The sequence below is a fragment of the Antechinus flavipes genome, chromosome 4, assembly GCF_016432865.1.
Source record: "Antechinus flavipes isolate AdamAnt ecotype Samford, QLD, Australia chromosome 4, AdamAnt_v2, whole genome shotgun sequence".
Taxonomy (NCBI): Eukaryota; Metazoa; Chordata; class Mammalia; order Dasyuromorphia; family Dasyuridae; genus Antechinus; species Antechinus flavipes.
The window spans coordinates 24730107-24747647 of NC_067401.1; the positions used below are offsets into that span (position 1 = coordinate 24730107).

The 17541-nt window shown below is 43.0% G+C and overlaps 1 protein-coding gene across 1 annotated transcript in view; it reads right to left on the bottom strand.

Moving 5' to 3' along the window:
* Positions 1-17541, bottom strand: part of SPECC1 (sperm antigen with calponin homology and coiled-coil domains 1) — a 280120-nt gene that overhangs the window by 99965 nt on the left and 162614 nt on the right. The window contains 2 exon segments of the mRNA XM_051992088.1: positions 4302-4402; positions 5313-5458. Of these exon segments, the coding sequence (XP_051848048.1) occupies positions 4302-4402; positions 5313-5458 (247 nt within the window).

The following is a 17541-nucleotide window of genomic DNA, read 5'->3' on the forward strand; positions in this document are numbered from 1 at the left end:
AATTCCTGGACCATATTCCTTCCCTAGCTGACCTCTCAGAATTTCTAGTATCATTACTTCCCAGGGCCTTTTCTGAAAACATTTGGCTTCTATTCCCTATATTCTTGATCATATATGCTGTCTCCACCATTAGAATGGGGGCAGGGACTATTTGATTTTGCTTTGGAACCCCAATATGCAGTAGAGTGCCTGGCAATGGCAAGTACTTAATAAATGCTGACTGAGCGATGGCATCATTATTTCTAAATTCCATCTGCTCATGATTCAAGAGCATGTGTCTTTTTGTCAATCAATGAATGAATTAATAAGCATCTGTTGGATATTTACTAGGTACCAGACACTAGGTACTAAGCACTAGGAATAAAGAGGCAAAAAAATCAAGTAGTCCCTCACCTCAAGGAGCTCAATCCTAAAAAGGAGACAGAAAAATGGACTAACAGAAGATCATCTTGTCATGTGGCTAGTAAAAACGCTCATGTTTGATCCAACCTGAAACCATCTCACCATCTTTCTGCTCTAGAGGAGTAGTAGTAGTGATGATGGTAATAATGGTGGTAGTAGTAGTAGTAGGAGTAAGTAGTAGTAATAATAGTAGTGATAGTAGTAGTAGTAGTAATAGTGGGAGTAATAGGAGTAATATTGGTAATGGTAATGGTGGTGGTAGTAGTAGTAAGGGTAAGTAGTAGTAATAGTAGTGATAGTAGTAGTAGTGGTAGTAATATTGGGAGTGGGAATAGTAGTAATAGTGGGAGTAATAGAAGTAATATTGGTAATGGTAATGGTGGTGGTAGTAGTAGTAGTAAGGGTAAGTAGTAGTAATAGTAGTGATAATAGTAGTAGTAGTAGTAGTAGTAGTAATATTGGGAGTGGGAATAGTAGTAATAGTGGGAGTAATAGGAGTAATATTGGTAATGTTAATGGTGGTAGTAGTAGTAGTAAGGGTAAGTAGTAGTAACAGTAGTGATAGTAGTAGTAGTAGTAGTAATATTGGGAGTGGGAATAGTAGTAATAGTGGGAATAATAGGAGTAATATTGGTAATGGTAATGGTGGTAGTAGTAGTAGTAAGGGTAAGTAGTAGTAATAGTAGTGATAGTAGTAGTAGTAGTAGTAATATTAGGAGTGGGAATAGTAGTAAGAATGGGAGTAATAGTAATAATAATGGTAAGGGTAATGGTAATGGTGATAGTAGTAGTAGGGGTAAGTAGTAGTAATAGTAGTGATAGTAGTAGTAGTACTATAGTAGTAGTGTGATAATAGTAGTAGTAGTAGCAGTAGTAGCAGCAGCAGCACCCACCACATCTCCACTATTACTTTTGTTGTTTAATTCAGTCATTATTCCTCTTGATCCTACCTGGCATTTTCTTGGCAAAAATACTGGAGAAATCTGCTATTTCCTTCTCCAAATCATTTTACAGATAAGGAAACTGAGTTAAATGATTTGCCCAAGGTCACACTACTAATAAATTCTTGAGGCTAGATTTGAATTCAGGTCTTCCTAACTGTATGTCTGGCGCTCTATCCACTGCACCATTTATTGCTGCTGCTGCTAACTAGCACTGATATAACACTAAGGTTTTTTTCAAAGAACTTTACATAAGTTCTCTCATTTGCTCCTTCTCAACAACCCTATTAGATGTTATTTTTAGCCCTATTTTGCAGATGAGAAAGTGGAAGCTGAGAGAGAGCTTAAGTGACTTGCTTGTTCTGAGTCATGCAGCTGTTAAGTTTTCGAGGCAGGATCCAAATTCTAATCTGATACTAGCCTAGCACTCCAACCCATCACCATTTCCAAATTAGCTCCACTGTGGCCATCATCCTTCCCCACCTCCATCCAGCCTTGAACTCTGCCCTTGGAACCACTCTGGGCCCCGATGGGCGATCCTTTACTTTCCTTTACATCATTTCCTCGTCTCTATTTCCAAACCAAGCAGCTCTGTGCTTCTCTCTCTGTCCATCCCCTTGCCAGCTTCCCTTCATGAGTCGTCCTTTCTCTATTAAAATGTAGTCTCCTTGAGGGCAGGAATTATTTTTGTCTTTCTTAGAATCCCCAAGCTCTTAGCACGGAGCTTGTCGTTCAGTAAGCACTTACAGCTTTATCCCTGCCTGGGTCTCTGCGTAACGATCCTAAATAATCTCAGACCAGACGAGTTAGCTCCACTATCCTGAGGTTTTACTGCAGGTAAGGATGGGCAAAGGACATTGCCATCATCTGAGAACTGACCTTTTATATCAACTAATCCCAAGGCTTTACTTCTTGAGGAAGTAACTTGTTTCCCCTTCACATTTATCTGAAGAGGTGTGCCGATCTTGCCCCCTGGGGCCCATAAATTCTCTGCTTCCAGCCTATAGTCTTCTCTGTAGAGAAACCACAAGCCACAGGAAGGCTCCACTACCTCGCCTCCTCAGAAAAGGTCAAATGACTTTTTTCTAGGTGGAGATACAAGCAAATGAAGCCTCTCCTCACCACTGCCGTGGGTAGCCACTTACACGAGGCATGGATCAGTGTTGCCTCTGAGAGATGCAACATGGCTGGGCAGAAAGCTGGTGGACTGGCATGCTAACCTCCTGTTTCACAGGCTGCCCTCTGCCTTTCAGAATCACCAGTATCCTTCAAAATGCAGCTGAAGCCATCTTTTCCTACACAGCATCTTCCCTGCCCCTCCTGCTTGTTGCTGTCTCCTCCTTAGAAATGGCTATATATATATAACTTATATATAAAAATATTATATATATATATAACTTATATATAAAAATATACATAAATATAAATTTTATGTGGGTCCACTCTGTAACAGGGTGAGAAGTGAGCAGGCCTGGAGCAGAGTAGTTGCTTAATAATTGCTACCATTGTTATTAGGCAGAGTGTCTTCCCAGTAAGTTTTAAGAAGTTGAAATATATTATTTAAAATAACAAAGCCTCTCATTCCAAGGCTTTTAAACAAACAATCCCAGTGGCTAATTATTTAATTTGTGACTGCACTTACAAGAGGACAGACAAAATTAAGTTTTACTTCCTAATACCAAAAAGCAATGTTATTTCCAAGAGGCCATTAAATGATACAGAAGATAATAGTCCTAATAATATTAGTCTTAACTCCAGAGCTAGATCAGTGGGCTAAGTGTTATTAAGAGGATCTTAAAAGTATCATCCTAGACCTTCGAGAAAATAATACACTAGAAATCACAGGAAAGTTGCTCATGGTATAAGTTATCTCCTAAGTTAGGTCGGCATTGGCCCCAGAAATGTCCATTTCTAAACTAAAAAGTATGAGGCTTAAGGCCATCATTGGTAAAATGTTTATTTGGTATGTAGCTGTCAAGTGGGTCCTATGGTAGGTTGGCAAAACCTCAATGTCCCCTGTGAACTCTCATAGACAGTTTTTGAAGAGACAGTCTCATTTTCTCTGATTACTTAAAAAAAAAAGTCAGATTTTTGGTTTTTTTAGAACATAAGTCACTTTCACTATAAATTTCCAGTGTCCTTTAGTTTCATTGTCTATTTCTAACAAGTCAATTTCATTGTCTATCTCTAACATTTTTCAGTTTCCAAGCACATTTCCAACCTCTTTCATTTTCCAAGTACATTTCCAACATAGGCCAGTTTCATTGTCGATTTCCAATATCCTTCAGTTTCATTGTTCATTTTTAGCAAGTCAGTTTCATCATTCATTTTCAACATTCAGTTTTATCAGCCACTTCCACCTCACACTGCAATTTCTATTTAAAGGGATGCCTGGAAGCAGCCAGCATGAATGGATAGATCTGAAGTTTAAATCCGGCCTCAGACTTCTAGCTACTTAAGTGATCCTCCCTTAGTTCACCCTCAGTTTTCCTATCTATAAAATGGGGACAATAACATCCACTTCCCAGAGTTGTCATGAGGATAAAATGAAATAGTAATAAATCCTTTGCAAATCTCCAAATGTTAGGGAGATACTAGCTATTATACTAGGACTACTTTAGAAATGGCACAGAGAGAAAAAATGATCTGACAGTCTTGGAATTTTCTTTCTGAGCAATGAGAAAGAAAGATTCTCAACAAGATCCTGAGAAGTTCACAGCTGTCCCTTTGGGACCTTGACAGGGCAACACAGACTTAATGGTTTATGTCAGTTTCATTAAAAATGTATTTTTTTCCTCCCCCAGCTTAGTTTGATATTTCTTCGAAAACAAACAGATCGGTTTTCACCCCCCCTTGGTGGCCCGGGTGAATGCGAGAGGACAGCACCCTCTCTCAGGCTGCACCTTTGACTCCCTCCTTCCCATCCTCTCTCTGTTCCAGGAAGGCTCCTTCTCTTACCTGGATGGGGGAGACCGCGGCTGCCGGTGCCGTTCTCACTGGAATTCCACTGAGGGGACTCCGAGGGGTCTTGTGCACAGAGACGCTCTGCCCGGAGCCACCTGCCAGAGAGAGGTCTGATCAAAGTCTGTGGGCTCTGCTACCTAGCCAGGAAATCATTTCCAGGATGGGCTTCACTCGGGTGGGCACAGATCCTAGATTGTGGGCTGGAAATCGCCCGAGATGCCACGTGGCTCAGCCCTCTAAAACACAGAGGTCGGACACATTGCTAATAAAAGTCAGGCTCAGATTTTGAAGCCACATCTTCTGACTCTGGGCTAGCCCAGTTCTCCCACACCACGTGGTCTCCCTACTAAGGGAGGCCATCTCTGTCGAGGGCCAATGTCTGGAATATTAATCTGGGGAGCCCGGAAGGCTTCCGAAGGCATTATCCCATCTTGGTCAGTGATGGGGTGGTCGTGGCAGGTGACTAGGTCTGGTTTAATCGGGGAAGGGGCACTAGGCGGAGAAAAAGAGGCGGGGCCAATAGGAGAAATGCAGCCTCAGTGGCAGGAAAGGGAGCGAGGCTGAGAAGCTCCAAGGAGGGAGTGGTTATCACCCAAACCATTTTAGCCCATTCTTTTTCCCACTTGCAAGACATGAATACAGTAAGAAAATCAGATTGTTCCGAGCTGGAAGGGGCCGTGGAGAGTATCTTGTCTAACACCCTAATTTTATAGAGAGGAAACAGACCCTAGAGATGAAGTGACTCTTAGCACAGGGTCCCATAACACACTAGGGGCAGTGCCAGACCCATTTCCCCTCCAGTGGAAGGCTCCATGCTGAGCCTGGACAAGCAATCCTTCCCCGAGGATCTAGACCGACTCCCCATGTATCTTTTGGGGGAGATAATCAGGCTGCAGATGCCAGGAGAATTCATCGTTCTTCCATTTGGACAACGGATGTTTTCGGTTTGTGTCTGGACACAGGGCGGAGGGGGGAGGGAAGCAAAGTGGCCAAACGATTCCATACCTGAGCATCCCAAGTCAAAGGACTTGATCAGCGACTTAACGGTAGCGGCTGACTCGGAAGGGGTTGGGGAAGCTCTGCTCACACAGACCCCTTGCCAGCGGCTGGGGGCATCCATTTCTGAGGAATCTGGCTCTTCACTTACGGGCCTGTGAGTGAAAGGCAGAACAAGATGAGTGAGGAGAGGCCCAGGGGTGGGATGTGGAAGTTTCTGAGAGAGACAAAGAAATAAAGATGGAAAAATAAGCAAAACTGGGAGGAGGGGGGATTTCAAGTCATTTCTTCTCTCTGCCAGTTGGACCTACTGCGTTAGGAGATTATTTTGGGGGCCTATTATCTACTTATAAATAAGAGAGCATTTCTCTTGAGAAGTTCCTTGCGCTGGGCCCAAAATAGCAATTCTATGTATAGATCTGGCCAGCTGTGTCCACCACAATAGCGCTAGACTAAACAAGCCCGTGGGAGGATGCTCTGGGTCTCCAGGTGAGGATGGTTTCCTGCCTTGTTGCAAGCTTCCTGGTACCTTAGCACCAACTGTGCATCGGTCAGCATTACCCAGTCCTAGAATGTCAAGAGCTGGGAGAGACCTTGGGGATCATCTCTTCCAGTTTAATTTTCAGGGGAGGAAACTGAGGCAAAGCAGCTCGCTTAGGGTCACACAGCTGAGTTGTGGCAGACCCAGAGTCCTGGTCTGCTACCTCCCACTGGGCTGTGTCACGGCATGGAGATAGTAGGATGTGAAATAAAAGCCCAAAGGGAGAACATCCTGCTTGCTTCTGTCAATAAATGCCGTTAAATTTGAACGATCTCCTAATAATCTTATCTCCAATGATCCTAACAGCTCCCAAGCTTTAGTGATTTAATTTGTCAGTCCTTACTTCCCTAGGCTTCTGTCTCTTGAATAACTGAATTGGGCACAGAGCTCTCCAAGCAATAAAAAAGCAGTCTATCCTAACGCAAATATAGTCCTAGTACGAAAACCCAGATTAAAATACCTCCATCCTTGCCCTCCGCCACCCTCTCCTCCCAGGTCTTTCTTTTGTTTCTTTATTCAATCTATTTAACCCACCAAGAAGTTAACTAGATATCTAGAAAAAAGAACCAGAGAATGTTGGATCTGGAAGGAATCTTAGCAGGGAACTGTTAGGTCAGCCCCCTACCCAGCGTACACCCGTTCCCACTCATTTTGGAGATGAGGAAACTATGTCCAGAGAAATGGCAAATGGCTTGACCGAGATCATATGGCTGAGTAGCAGAAACAAGTATTCAAATCTCCCTACTCTATGTGGAGGGTTCTTTTTTACTATACCAACTTCTCTCTCTGTTGTCTCTTTTTGGCTCTGTCAGTCTTTCTATTTCTGTCTCTGTCTATCTCTTTCTGGTAAGTAATGAACAAGCATGTATTAAGTGCCTATTATAGCCCAGGTGGGCAACTGGAGCACCAGGCCAGGAGTCAGGAAGACCTGAGTTCAAATCTGGTTTTAAACACTTCCTAGTTGTGTGATCCTGGGCAAGTCACTTCACCCTGTTTTCTCAGTTTTCTCATCTGTAAAATGAGCTGGAGAAGAAAATGGCAAACCGCTCCAGTATCTCTGGAAACTCCAAATGGGGCCGTGAATAATAACAACAACAAAATATCACAGACTAAGCTCTGAGGAGATAAAAAGGCAAAAGACAGTCTGGTCTGCAAGGAGTCCATCTAATGAGAGAGAGAACTATGTACAAACAAGATACATGCAAAAGAAGTTGGATTATCTCCAAGGGAAGGTTAAGATTAAGAAGGATTGGGGATGGGGCAGCCGAGGGGCGCTAGAGTAGATAGAGTACCAGCTCTGAAGTTCACATGTGGACTCCGATACTTAACACGTAATAGCTGTGTGACCCTGGGCAAGTCACTTACCCTGAACTGCCTCACCAAAAAAAAAAAAAAAAAAAAAAATTGATTAAGGCTTGTTGCAGAAAGTAGGAATTTAGCTGGGACTTGAAGGAAGCTAGAGGGTAAAGATGAGGATGTGGGGACAATCAAAATGGAAATGTGTGGCGAGGGAGCGCCAGACAGGAGGAATGGGAGGAGGCCGGTATTACTGGACCACAAACTATCTGGAAAGAAGGCATTTGCTTATTAAAATAAGAAGGAGCTGGTTATAAAGGGCTTTAAAAGCCAATGGAATCAACTTTATATTGGTCCTGGCAATATTAGGGCATTGCTAGGGTTTACCGAGTAGGGGGTGAGCTTCAGAAAGATCGGTCTGACAGATGGGGGGAGGATGGGCTGGAATTGGGAAAAGATTGGGAGAGAAGCCATTGAGCAGCCTACGGAAACAGTCCAGGGTGAGGTGACGAGGAGCTACGTACCATCTGCTAATAACAATAACAACGAATATTGAAATTGCTCCTTAAAGTTTTGAAAAGCTCTCAATGTCTAGTAACTCACTGGAATCTCATAATGACCTCGGGAGGCTGGCGCTCCAGGAATCATCATCCCCGTTTTAAGGATGAAGAAAAGCCCGGCTGACGCAGCATAATATAAACAGCTCATATAAAATTTTGAGGCTTGATTTGAACACAGACCCAGACTTCAGCTCCAGCATCTTATCTCCTCAGAAATGAAAGGACTGATCTCAAGGTCCTCTCTCTCTTCAGCAAAAAGCCTTGTTGTGAAGATGGAGAGGAAGGTAACCAGAAGCAAGTCAGTTGCTAATGGGAGGGTGAGGATGGGGAGGGGGAGAGAGAGAGAGAGAGAGAGAGAGAGAGAGAGAGAGAGAGAGAGAGAGAGAGAGAGAGAGAGAGAGAGATGACTCATGTTTCTATTCCTGACAATATCCAGGGAGGTCTTTAATGGAACTGGCTACTTGTCTTTAACTAATTCACTTAGGGTACTTTTGTGCCGTTTTGAAACGCAGGCCATCCCTGGAAGGCAGATGGTTTTTGGAAATCCATCTTAATTCCATTTTCCAGTAATCCAATAAGAAGTAAATTCGGAGTGTATCCACCCCCACACACACACATCCACGATTCTGATGACTTGGTCGAATCTCCTCAATTATCCAAAATTTGCTATTTGTCTTTGGCTCCCAAGTGCCCAGACACAATGCCTTGCCCAGAGCAAGCTTACTAAATATTTGTTCAATCAGTGAATGAATAAGATCTTCCATTGTTTAGAACAATAACAATAACAACAACAACAAAAGAAATCACTTAGATTCAATTTATAACACCAAAGCTAATGTAATTCCTTCCCATGAAATTAGATAAAATCAAAACTGCTGTTCTTGATATCCAGCAGGAATATTTTAGTCTACTCATTGAAAGACATTCCACTAAGACCATCGGAAAAAGATGGGTTGATTTTTTGGGCATTAGTGGGAAGAGTTTCTACAAATGGTTTAGCAAACATCTTTTTTAAATCAGTCCTTTGTTTGGAGTAGGGAACTCCTAGCAAGGAACTTCCTCTCTCCAGACAGTTAGACTGCTTTTCTATAACTTAGGGAGCTGTTAGGGAAATGAACTGTATCTGAGAAAAGATTTGAATCCAGACCTTCTCAACAACAAAGCGGACTCTTCAACCCTTATACCACACTGTCTCCTTAGATACATTACGGGGTATTTGAAATAAAGTATCCGCCAAATTATTCCCTCCGTCGCGTGTTGCCATTTCCCAAGGGATTAAAGCAAAGATTTATCATCATGGAACCACAGAATGATCGATACTGGAGGGGAACCTTTACAGAGATCCGGTTCAACCTTCCCAGCATATTCTTACGCAGGGCCACACAGCAAGTAGTAGGGCCAGGTTGAGAATTTGGGCTTAATGGAATGAAGATGAACCAAAACTTGAAATGAATAAGTACAGAAAAAAGAAAGCTTAAAAAAAGAGATTTAAGAGTATAAATGGCTTTTTCTGATTGTCAGAATTACAAGCTAACAGAACTGGAAGAGATCTCAGAAGCCATCCAATTAAACTTGGACCAGAATTCCTTTGCTAACAACTTGGACAAATGGCTGTGCAGCTTTGGCTTGAAGGCCTCCAGTTAGAGGGACCCTGATAGGCCCAGGGAGGGGAAGCTGCCCTTCCACCTTGGGAAAACCAGGGGATTTCTCCTGACATTTTAGGCTCTGTTCTGCCCACCTCTTGCCTTACAAAAGTAAGCCTCTCAAAATTGTTTGATACTCTGTTAAGAGACGCAGGCATTCTTGGCACAGGCAGCATCCCAATCCTGCCTTTGAATTTTAATTAAAACACAGTGTTTTAAAATGAACACATATTCTCTGGGAGTCTCATTTTCCCCCCAAAATGAATTAAACACAAGATCAGTCATTCCTTTACTGCTTTCTTCTTATCCCCTGTTTTATTCTTTGGGTTCTCAGCACCTAGTATATAGTAAGTGCTTAATAAATGCTTGCTGATTGATTCTTATTCTCACAAGAGACTGCTTCTGTTCCACTTACAATTAGCTTCCATCTGAAATCTGTAAGTTTGTCCTACAACTTTTCACAATAGTCAAAGAAAACTGACTATTCTACCATCCCTAAGCTTCTCCCCCCCTTCGTTCCAATTTTCTGGAAGCAGCTTGCTGACAGGAGGAAGGAGGGGACCCTGGTAGCCCCAGGTCCAGGCTGTCTCCTTCCCCACGTTTTGCTCCCATCACCTTGTATTTTATAAAAAACCAGAACCAACACACACACACATAAAAAAAACCCTGATGTGTCTACCTTTGAAAATGCCAGGGCTACAGACAAATGGCTAATGATTAAAGGACACTCCAGAGGCTATTTGAAACAGGGCCAGGTTTATTTATCATTTCACTCTATAATTTTCACATATAAAAAGCCAGGAGCAGATACAGACGGTGGAGGGGGGCCCACGGGGCAGGGTGTCGATGAGCTGCTCGTTCACGTCCCACGTGAAAACAGTGGGCAGCCTTCTTGGCATGCGGTCACTCGGAGCATCCTCCTCCTAGGGAGATGGCAGAGCTGCCCGACCCAGAACCCGCAAATGGAGGCAGTTTCTGAACCGTGTGTGCAGAAGCTTCCGAAACCTCTCTTCTGACGGCCCGGAGAGATTTTTTAGTGATTTTTAGTGATTTTTAGTGATAAACTCCCCAGGCTGACACCAGGGAAAGTTTCTGCCACCGTAGCTTGTCCTGAGAAAAAGCTATATACACGCTCTGACCCCACCTGGAATTATGGCGGGTGGGCAATTACTCTTGCCCCATGCATTGAATAATTAAAAGCTGCAAAAAAAATTAAATAAAAAAAAATAACCCAAACCCAAACAAACCAAACTCTTGTTTGGCAAAGCCTGTTATTGACCATGTTTCTATTGGGAGTTGTTGAACTTCCAGATCTTCACCAAGGCACGGGTTCTAGGACACTGCAGAACTTTTGACCAGCCGGTTCAGGACTTGTTCCACTTGGAGTCTGACACTGCCACCTAGTGGAGAGACCGTTAAAAAATAACCCACAGGGATCCCAGGCAAGCTGGCTCCCTCCATCTGTTTGTTGTCTCTGGCTTTCAGTTAAGAGGAGCTTAATATGATGAGCTCTTTTCTTTTGTTTGCTCAACTCCATCCTCTGCTGGCCATTTATGGTATCAGATCTTGCATCCAAGCTCGGATCCATCAGAAAAACTTTTGGAGATCAAACTGGGGCCATGGCTTTTGCACGAGTCGCGTGGGTCCGTGGTGGGGTAGCTCTTCCAGGTAAAGGGGGGATAGGGCAGCTTCCTGGCTAGTCCAGCGCGAGTGTTCACAGTATGGCTTCGTTTTGTTTAAAGTATTGTGAATTTCTAGAACATTCGTGTGAAAATGGAACCAGGGGAAAAAATACACACACGTTCCAAAACAAAACAAAATGAACAAATAAAACCCTGGCCGTGGGCTGTCCACCATGCTGGAATTCCCATGTCACTTTCGCTCTTCCGTGAAGATGAGTGATGGGGAACCGGATGAGATCACAATTCACGAGCCGCTTGGCCATTCTGTTCTCGGGATGATCCCGAGACGTCCCAGCCACGGGGTCTTTGGCATTCTTCTTCCACGTGTAACCCCAAGCTCTTGAAACTTTTCACTAGCCTCCTGTGTGCTCCGGGGGGATAATGTATCCAAAGGAATTTCTGTTTTCCTCTCAAAAAGAAAACCTGTTGCATCTTGGGAGAGAAAGGACTGAAGAAAAAGATGAAGGCTGTTAAGGCTGACCAGGGCGGTGACTCCATCCACAATGGGGTGTAACACAAACACACTGCATTCCCACGGTGTGAGACGGTGGGAAATAACTTGGGAAATAATTTGGCTCTTTGTAAAGAAATGCTCTTTTCCTATAAAGATTTCCCCCTTCAGGCAGAAGAGGCTGAAGAGTCCAGTCATGGCAAGAGCAGCTCTTTCTGTCTTTTTCTTGCTCCGGGCTGTGCTAGCTGGCAGAGACCAGGGCACTGTGAAAACAGAAGAAAAAAATGGGAAGGGGAAGGATGGTAAAGGCATCACAAAATGGGAAGAGATCTCAGCTTTACGGCCGCCCCGTCAGGGTTAGATGGGAAATAACTTATCTGAGGAGGGGGAAAAAAAAAACAAAACCTTCCCTAAAAGAAAGCCTGATGGAGGCTCTTCTCTGTTGGATAAACCACCAGCCAACTCCAGAGCCAAGAGCCTTCCCGCTGGGTCCCCACCAGTGAATAATGCTGTTGGGAGGGCATGTGTCCGAGTAGAAGATGTCCATTTAGGCAGAGGTTTGTGTACTTCTGTATTGTCCTGGTGAGGTCTAGAGGGTCTACAGCAGGGGTTCTTAACCTGGGGTCTGTGAGCCTGATTTAACACAAACACACACGTGTGTGTGCGTGTATGCATGTACATATGTATGTGTGTATATGTATATTTATAGGTGTATATATTCTGTTACACATATAATGTATAACCTGTGCAAGACTTTCTGAGCTCATGCTGGTCTGCTCAGCCATAATCAAACACGTTGTACCTTAGCCCCAACATAGATATCATTTTGGACCTTTTCAAGAATGAAGGACAATCAATCAATATTATAAACAAGTGTGTGTGTGTGTGTATGTGCGTGTGTGCGTGTGTGTGTGTGTGTGTGTGTATGTGTGTGAGGGGCAGTTTATTTTTTGGTAGGCAATCAGGGGTAAGTGACTTGCTCAGGGTTACCCAGCTATAAGTGTTTGAAGCTAGATTGGAACTCAGATCCTCCGGACTCCAAGGTTGGTTTGGGATCTACTGCGCCACCTAGCGGCCCCATACTTATTTTTACAAAATAATGTGTTACAAGTAACAGAGGAAACCGATTATACTGACATATAATTAACATACTTATCTAGTAAATATATGTAACTATATAAAAATATATATGACTGTACATGTAAACATATAATTGTATTTCAATATAATTGGTTTTCTTTGTAATCCACATTTTATGTACTGAAAAATATGATTCTGACAAGGGGTCCGGAGGCTTCACTAGACTGACTATCCAAGGGATCCATGACACAATGAAAGTGGGGGACCTTTAAGCTATGGAAGCAGGGTAGACAAAAATTTTTTAAAAATCACTTCTCTCTGAAATCTATCAAAAGTACTGAGGAATGCTGTTTACAATCCCATTACTGGAGAAATTTGAAATATATGTAGATGTGGATACAGTTTTATATTTATAGATATATCTATATACATATCTATCTTCCTAACCATTCATCTATCTATTTACCTATCTTTCTAACTATCCATCTATTTATTCATGCAACCTTCTTTGCATCTGTTTATCTAACTACCCATCTACCTCTTTATCCACCCATCTATCTATCTATGTATCTATCTATCTATTCATCCCTCTATCTACCTATCTTTCTAACCATCCATCTGTCTATTCATCCATCCTTCTATCCATCTATCTATCTTTCTATCTACCTATTCATCTATCCATCTATTTAGCCATCTCTCTATCTACCTATCTTTCTATTCTAATCATCCATCGATCTATTCATCATCCTTCTCTGCATCTATTTAACTTTCTGACTATCCATCTACTTGTTCATCCATCTATCTATCCCAACATTTATCAATCTATTAATCTTTATCTATCTATCTACCTCCTACCTACCTACCCATCCATCCATCCATCCATCTGTCTGTCTATCCAAATAATTTCTCCATCTATCTGTGTATCTGCCTGGAGTGAATAGTGGTTTCATTTGTATGAAGGACTCCCGGAAACTCTCTGCCGATGCTCGTGGGCATTTGCCCTCTGCAATTCACCTGCTTGTAGCAATGCGTCAGTGATTTCATTAAGGTAAGGAACTCCAGGTGGAAAGATACCCCCTCATCAAGAAGGGAAGTTCCTTAAGAGCAGGGGCTATGTCATTTTGGTCTCTGTGTCCCTGTGGCGTATTAAGAGCACAGGTGCTTAGCAAATATCACAGCTGTGGTCTGTGATCTGTGTCAGAGGCAGAAACTGAAATAAAAGAAGGGTTAGTAGAGAGGAAAAGGGCTTTGCTCCAAAAAAATGACAGATCTCTCTACATTCCTAGCAAAGAGTGTGTGTGTGTGTGTGTGTGTGTGTGTGTGTGTGTGTGTGTGTGTGTATGAGTGTGTGTGTGAATATATTAAAATCTCAGTGGCTCATCTGGGTAGTGGCTTCCCAGGGGACCCCAACAAGCACTAGACCTTCTCCACAGGGGAGTCAGAGTATCTATTCCAAAAGTTCCTCCTCAGAGGAATTGGGGCGCATATCCAAGGCAGGTTCAAGGATTTACCTCCATCTTCCTCGTCTCTCCTTTTAGGCAGCAGGAAAGCTGCCGAAAGCTCAGTCAGACACAACAGCTGCAAGAAAGACACAGAAGGGGCCACACATTGGCGCACACAGACCGGACACCGGGGCTTCGCACAGACGCAGACGGACGAGGTGGAAGCTTTAGTTTCGGGAGAGTTCGCGTGTCGTGTACTGTCTGCCAGGCTGCGTACTTGAGAAGTGACAAAAGAAGGAAATGTACAGAACAAAAAGAAAGAAAAGGAAAGAAAGAAACAGGATCCATGGGGTGGGCCACGCTTCTTGTTTTGAATTTCGGGCTTTTGTTTTTTTTTAAACGACCTACTCAACTGAGAGGATTGTGATTTATGTGATGGTTGGTTTTGCATAACTTTTCTTCTTCCCTTTGTTACAAGGGAAGGATGGCAGGGGTTGGGAGGAAGAGGGGCATATTTGGAAATAACTCACTCCGATATAAAAACAAAAGGCATTCATAAAAACCTTTAAAATGAAACTATAGGCAGCAAAAAATAAATAAAATATTGGTAAATGATTATTTTTTAAAATTCATTCATACTGCTAGGAAAAAAGCATACGCCTTTAACATAATTATCTCCCCTGACATCCCTTCTTTGATACAAATATGATACCATACGATAACGATGTACATGCATGAGCCTAGAAAAAGTGATGCTCGATCATTTGGATGACTGAAATACATCTTAAATGCTACCATGATTTTGGAATGGGTACACATGTTGTCATTCAGTCATTTTTCAATTGGGTCTAATCCTTTGTGATCTAATTTGGGGTTTTCTATATATTTCGAGATATGGTAATGGTTTGCCATTTCCTTCTCCAGATCACTTTACAGATGAGGAAACTGAGGCAACAGGATTAAGTGATTTACTCAGGGTCACACAGCTAGGAAGTCAAAGTATTTGACTTTGAACTCATGAAGAAGCATCTTCTTGATTTTAGCCTGGCACTCTATCCACTGTAGCACCCAGGTTTTTTTTTTTTTTTTTGTTAGTTTCCCTAACATATGTTAGCCCGTGTTTAAAGACAAATCTTTTGGGGACTTATCGGAATTCAGGGCAAGGTTTTTAATCTGGGGTCTTGGTTATTAAAAATATGTTGATAACTATTTCAGAATAATGGTGGCTATGGGTTTTCTTTGATGCTCTGACATGATTTTGTGCAGGAGCCTACAAGCTTCATCTCACTGCCTGACAAAGGGCTCCCATGACACATAAACAGTGTTAAAGAACTCCTCCTGCTTTCATATGGAGATAAGACAGGCATTTAAATGCTTAAAGGAAGGTTGGTTTGTTTTTCCTTTCTACATCTTCTTGCTGTTTTAAATTAGGATAAACTATGATAGAAAAGTTCAAGAATTTAATCCCCCCCATCTGTTCTAGATGATTTGGGGGTTCTGAGAGTGAGCAAGATGGGCTGGCCAGATTTTCTGATGGGTCAAGGTCAAGGAACATTCATTAATAAGGTTGTCTAAACAAGGGGGAAGGTTGAGGGAGTGCACAGGAAGCCAGCATACCAATCTGACCTTTGTGGCCAGAAACATCTTGGCAGCTGAAATTTCCTCCAGAAAATCACTTTAAATAAAGTGGTTTTAGAGCACCAGCCTTAAAGTCGGAAGGACCCGAGTTCAAATCTGACCTCAGATACTTAACACTTCTAGGTGGGTGACCCTGTGCCAGTCACTTAACCCCAATTGCCTCAGCAAAAAAAAAAAAAAAAAAGAAAGTGGTTTGGTCAAATGACATTCGGAACCAAAGAACCATTACTAGGAGTGAAGGTGAAGGTGAAACCAGGGCTATGGATGACAAGTAGAATGAAGGGGGAATATGGGGAGTCACCATGTCATGAAAAGGATTTGAGATACTTTGGCTTGCTAGGGTACTCAGAGGAGAAAAAGTCAGGGTGTAGGAACTGCCTCAGTCTACCCACCTCTTAGCTTCCTTCCTATAATCCTGGAGAGTTAGGAACTACCTTTGGGATTTCACTGGCAGAGAACACTCCTACCAATGCAAGTTAAGACTTTCTCTGCAAATTTATCATCTCAGAAATTTTTCTGGGGGCACTGAACTCCTAAGTCAAGTCACTCTTCATGGGTCAGAGGTGCATCTTGATGCTGGGTCTTCCTGAGATATGAGGAGCTAGGTGTGCCATTTTATCTTAATCATAATAATTTATTTTTGCCAAATAGAGACCAACCTCAGTTGCTTTTACCTTGTTAAAAATCCCCTAAGTATGGTCGACAGAACCCTTGAAATTCAGTGTCTTTGGGTAAAGTCCCAGTTGCCGTATCCTAGTTACTACTGCTTTGCCATCTTATCTCCCTCTGAAGTACCAGTGGTTTTAGCAGACTAAACTATTTTTTTAAGCTACTGAGTAAGAAATGCTAATTTTCACCCAGACCCAGAGATTTCAGCCACACCTGCTTCGCTATGTGGTCCCGACACTCCCCAAAGAGGTCCCTTTTTGCAAAATTGCAAAGTGAATGAGACAGTTGGTTTTTTCTTGGGGCGCCTTCCTGGAGGTCCTTACCTTTCTTTCAGAGGCTGTGCTTGGAAGAATTCACTGGGACCTTTTCTGTGAGTTTCCTGGCTGTGGCTGAACCAAGAATGATTCATTATGCCTCCCTGGACAAAGGCTACAATTCAGGGTTCCAGCCAAGAATTCATTTAGCCAGAGTGGAAATGCTAAAGTAGCTGCATGGGGGCCCCGGGGGACCATGCTGGGCTCCGCTTCTTGCTCCCGTGGTGCATTCAGGAAGCGGCCGAGCCATTGTCAGCCTCCAAGGAGCAGCCACCTCTTGGGAGGAGGGCATTTTGCCAAGGGAGCTTGCCATCAGACAGGAAACCATCGCTGGGAAGCATTGTCTGATGATCTGCCAAGAGCGGGGCCCGTCAACGCAACGAGACGCAAGGGGACGCGGGGAGGCTCAAATGGAGTTCAGTAGCGTGTCACACTTGAGAGGGGGGCCCGGCCCTGAAACTGGGGGCTGGAGGAGGGGGCCGAACTTCCACATATAGGAATTAGACAGCCTTGAGAGGAATGCAAGGAAAGCATCCTGTCTTGAACAATGGCCGTGAGGCTGAAGGTTTGGGGAGGCCTAAATTAAGTCCTAAAATGTACACTTGTAAAGATCCATATTTCACTGCAATTTTCAGGTTCCATTCATGGATTCCAGTTGGTTTCCTATAGATTAAGCTACAAATGAAGTTCTCTCCAAATGATCTCTTGGGCTTTCTCTACCTCCAAGACTAATTTGTTACCATTTCCTCCAGCTGCTAGAACTTTCCCTCTCAAAATCACTTTGTACTTATTAGACATATACATGCATATTCATGCACACACATGTATGTATTTGTGTATGTGTACATAGGCGCGTGTGTGTACCTGTTAGTACGGAGATAACCAAAATCTTCTCCCTGACAGAGCGTAAAACCCCCTGAGG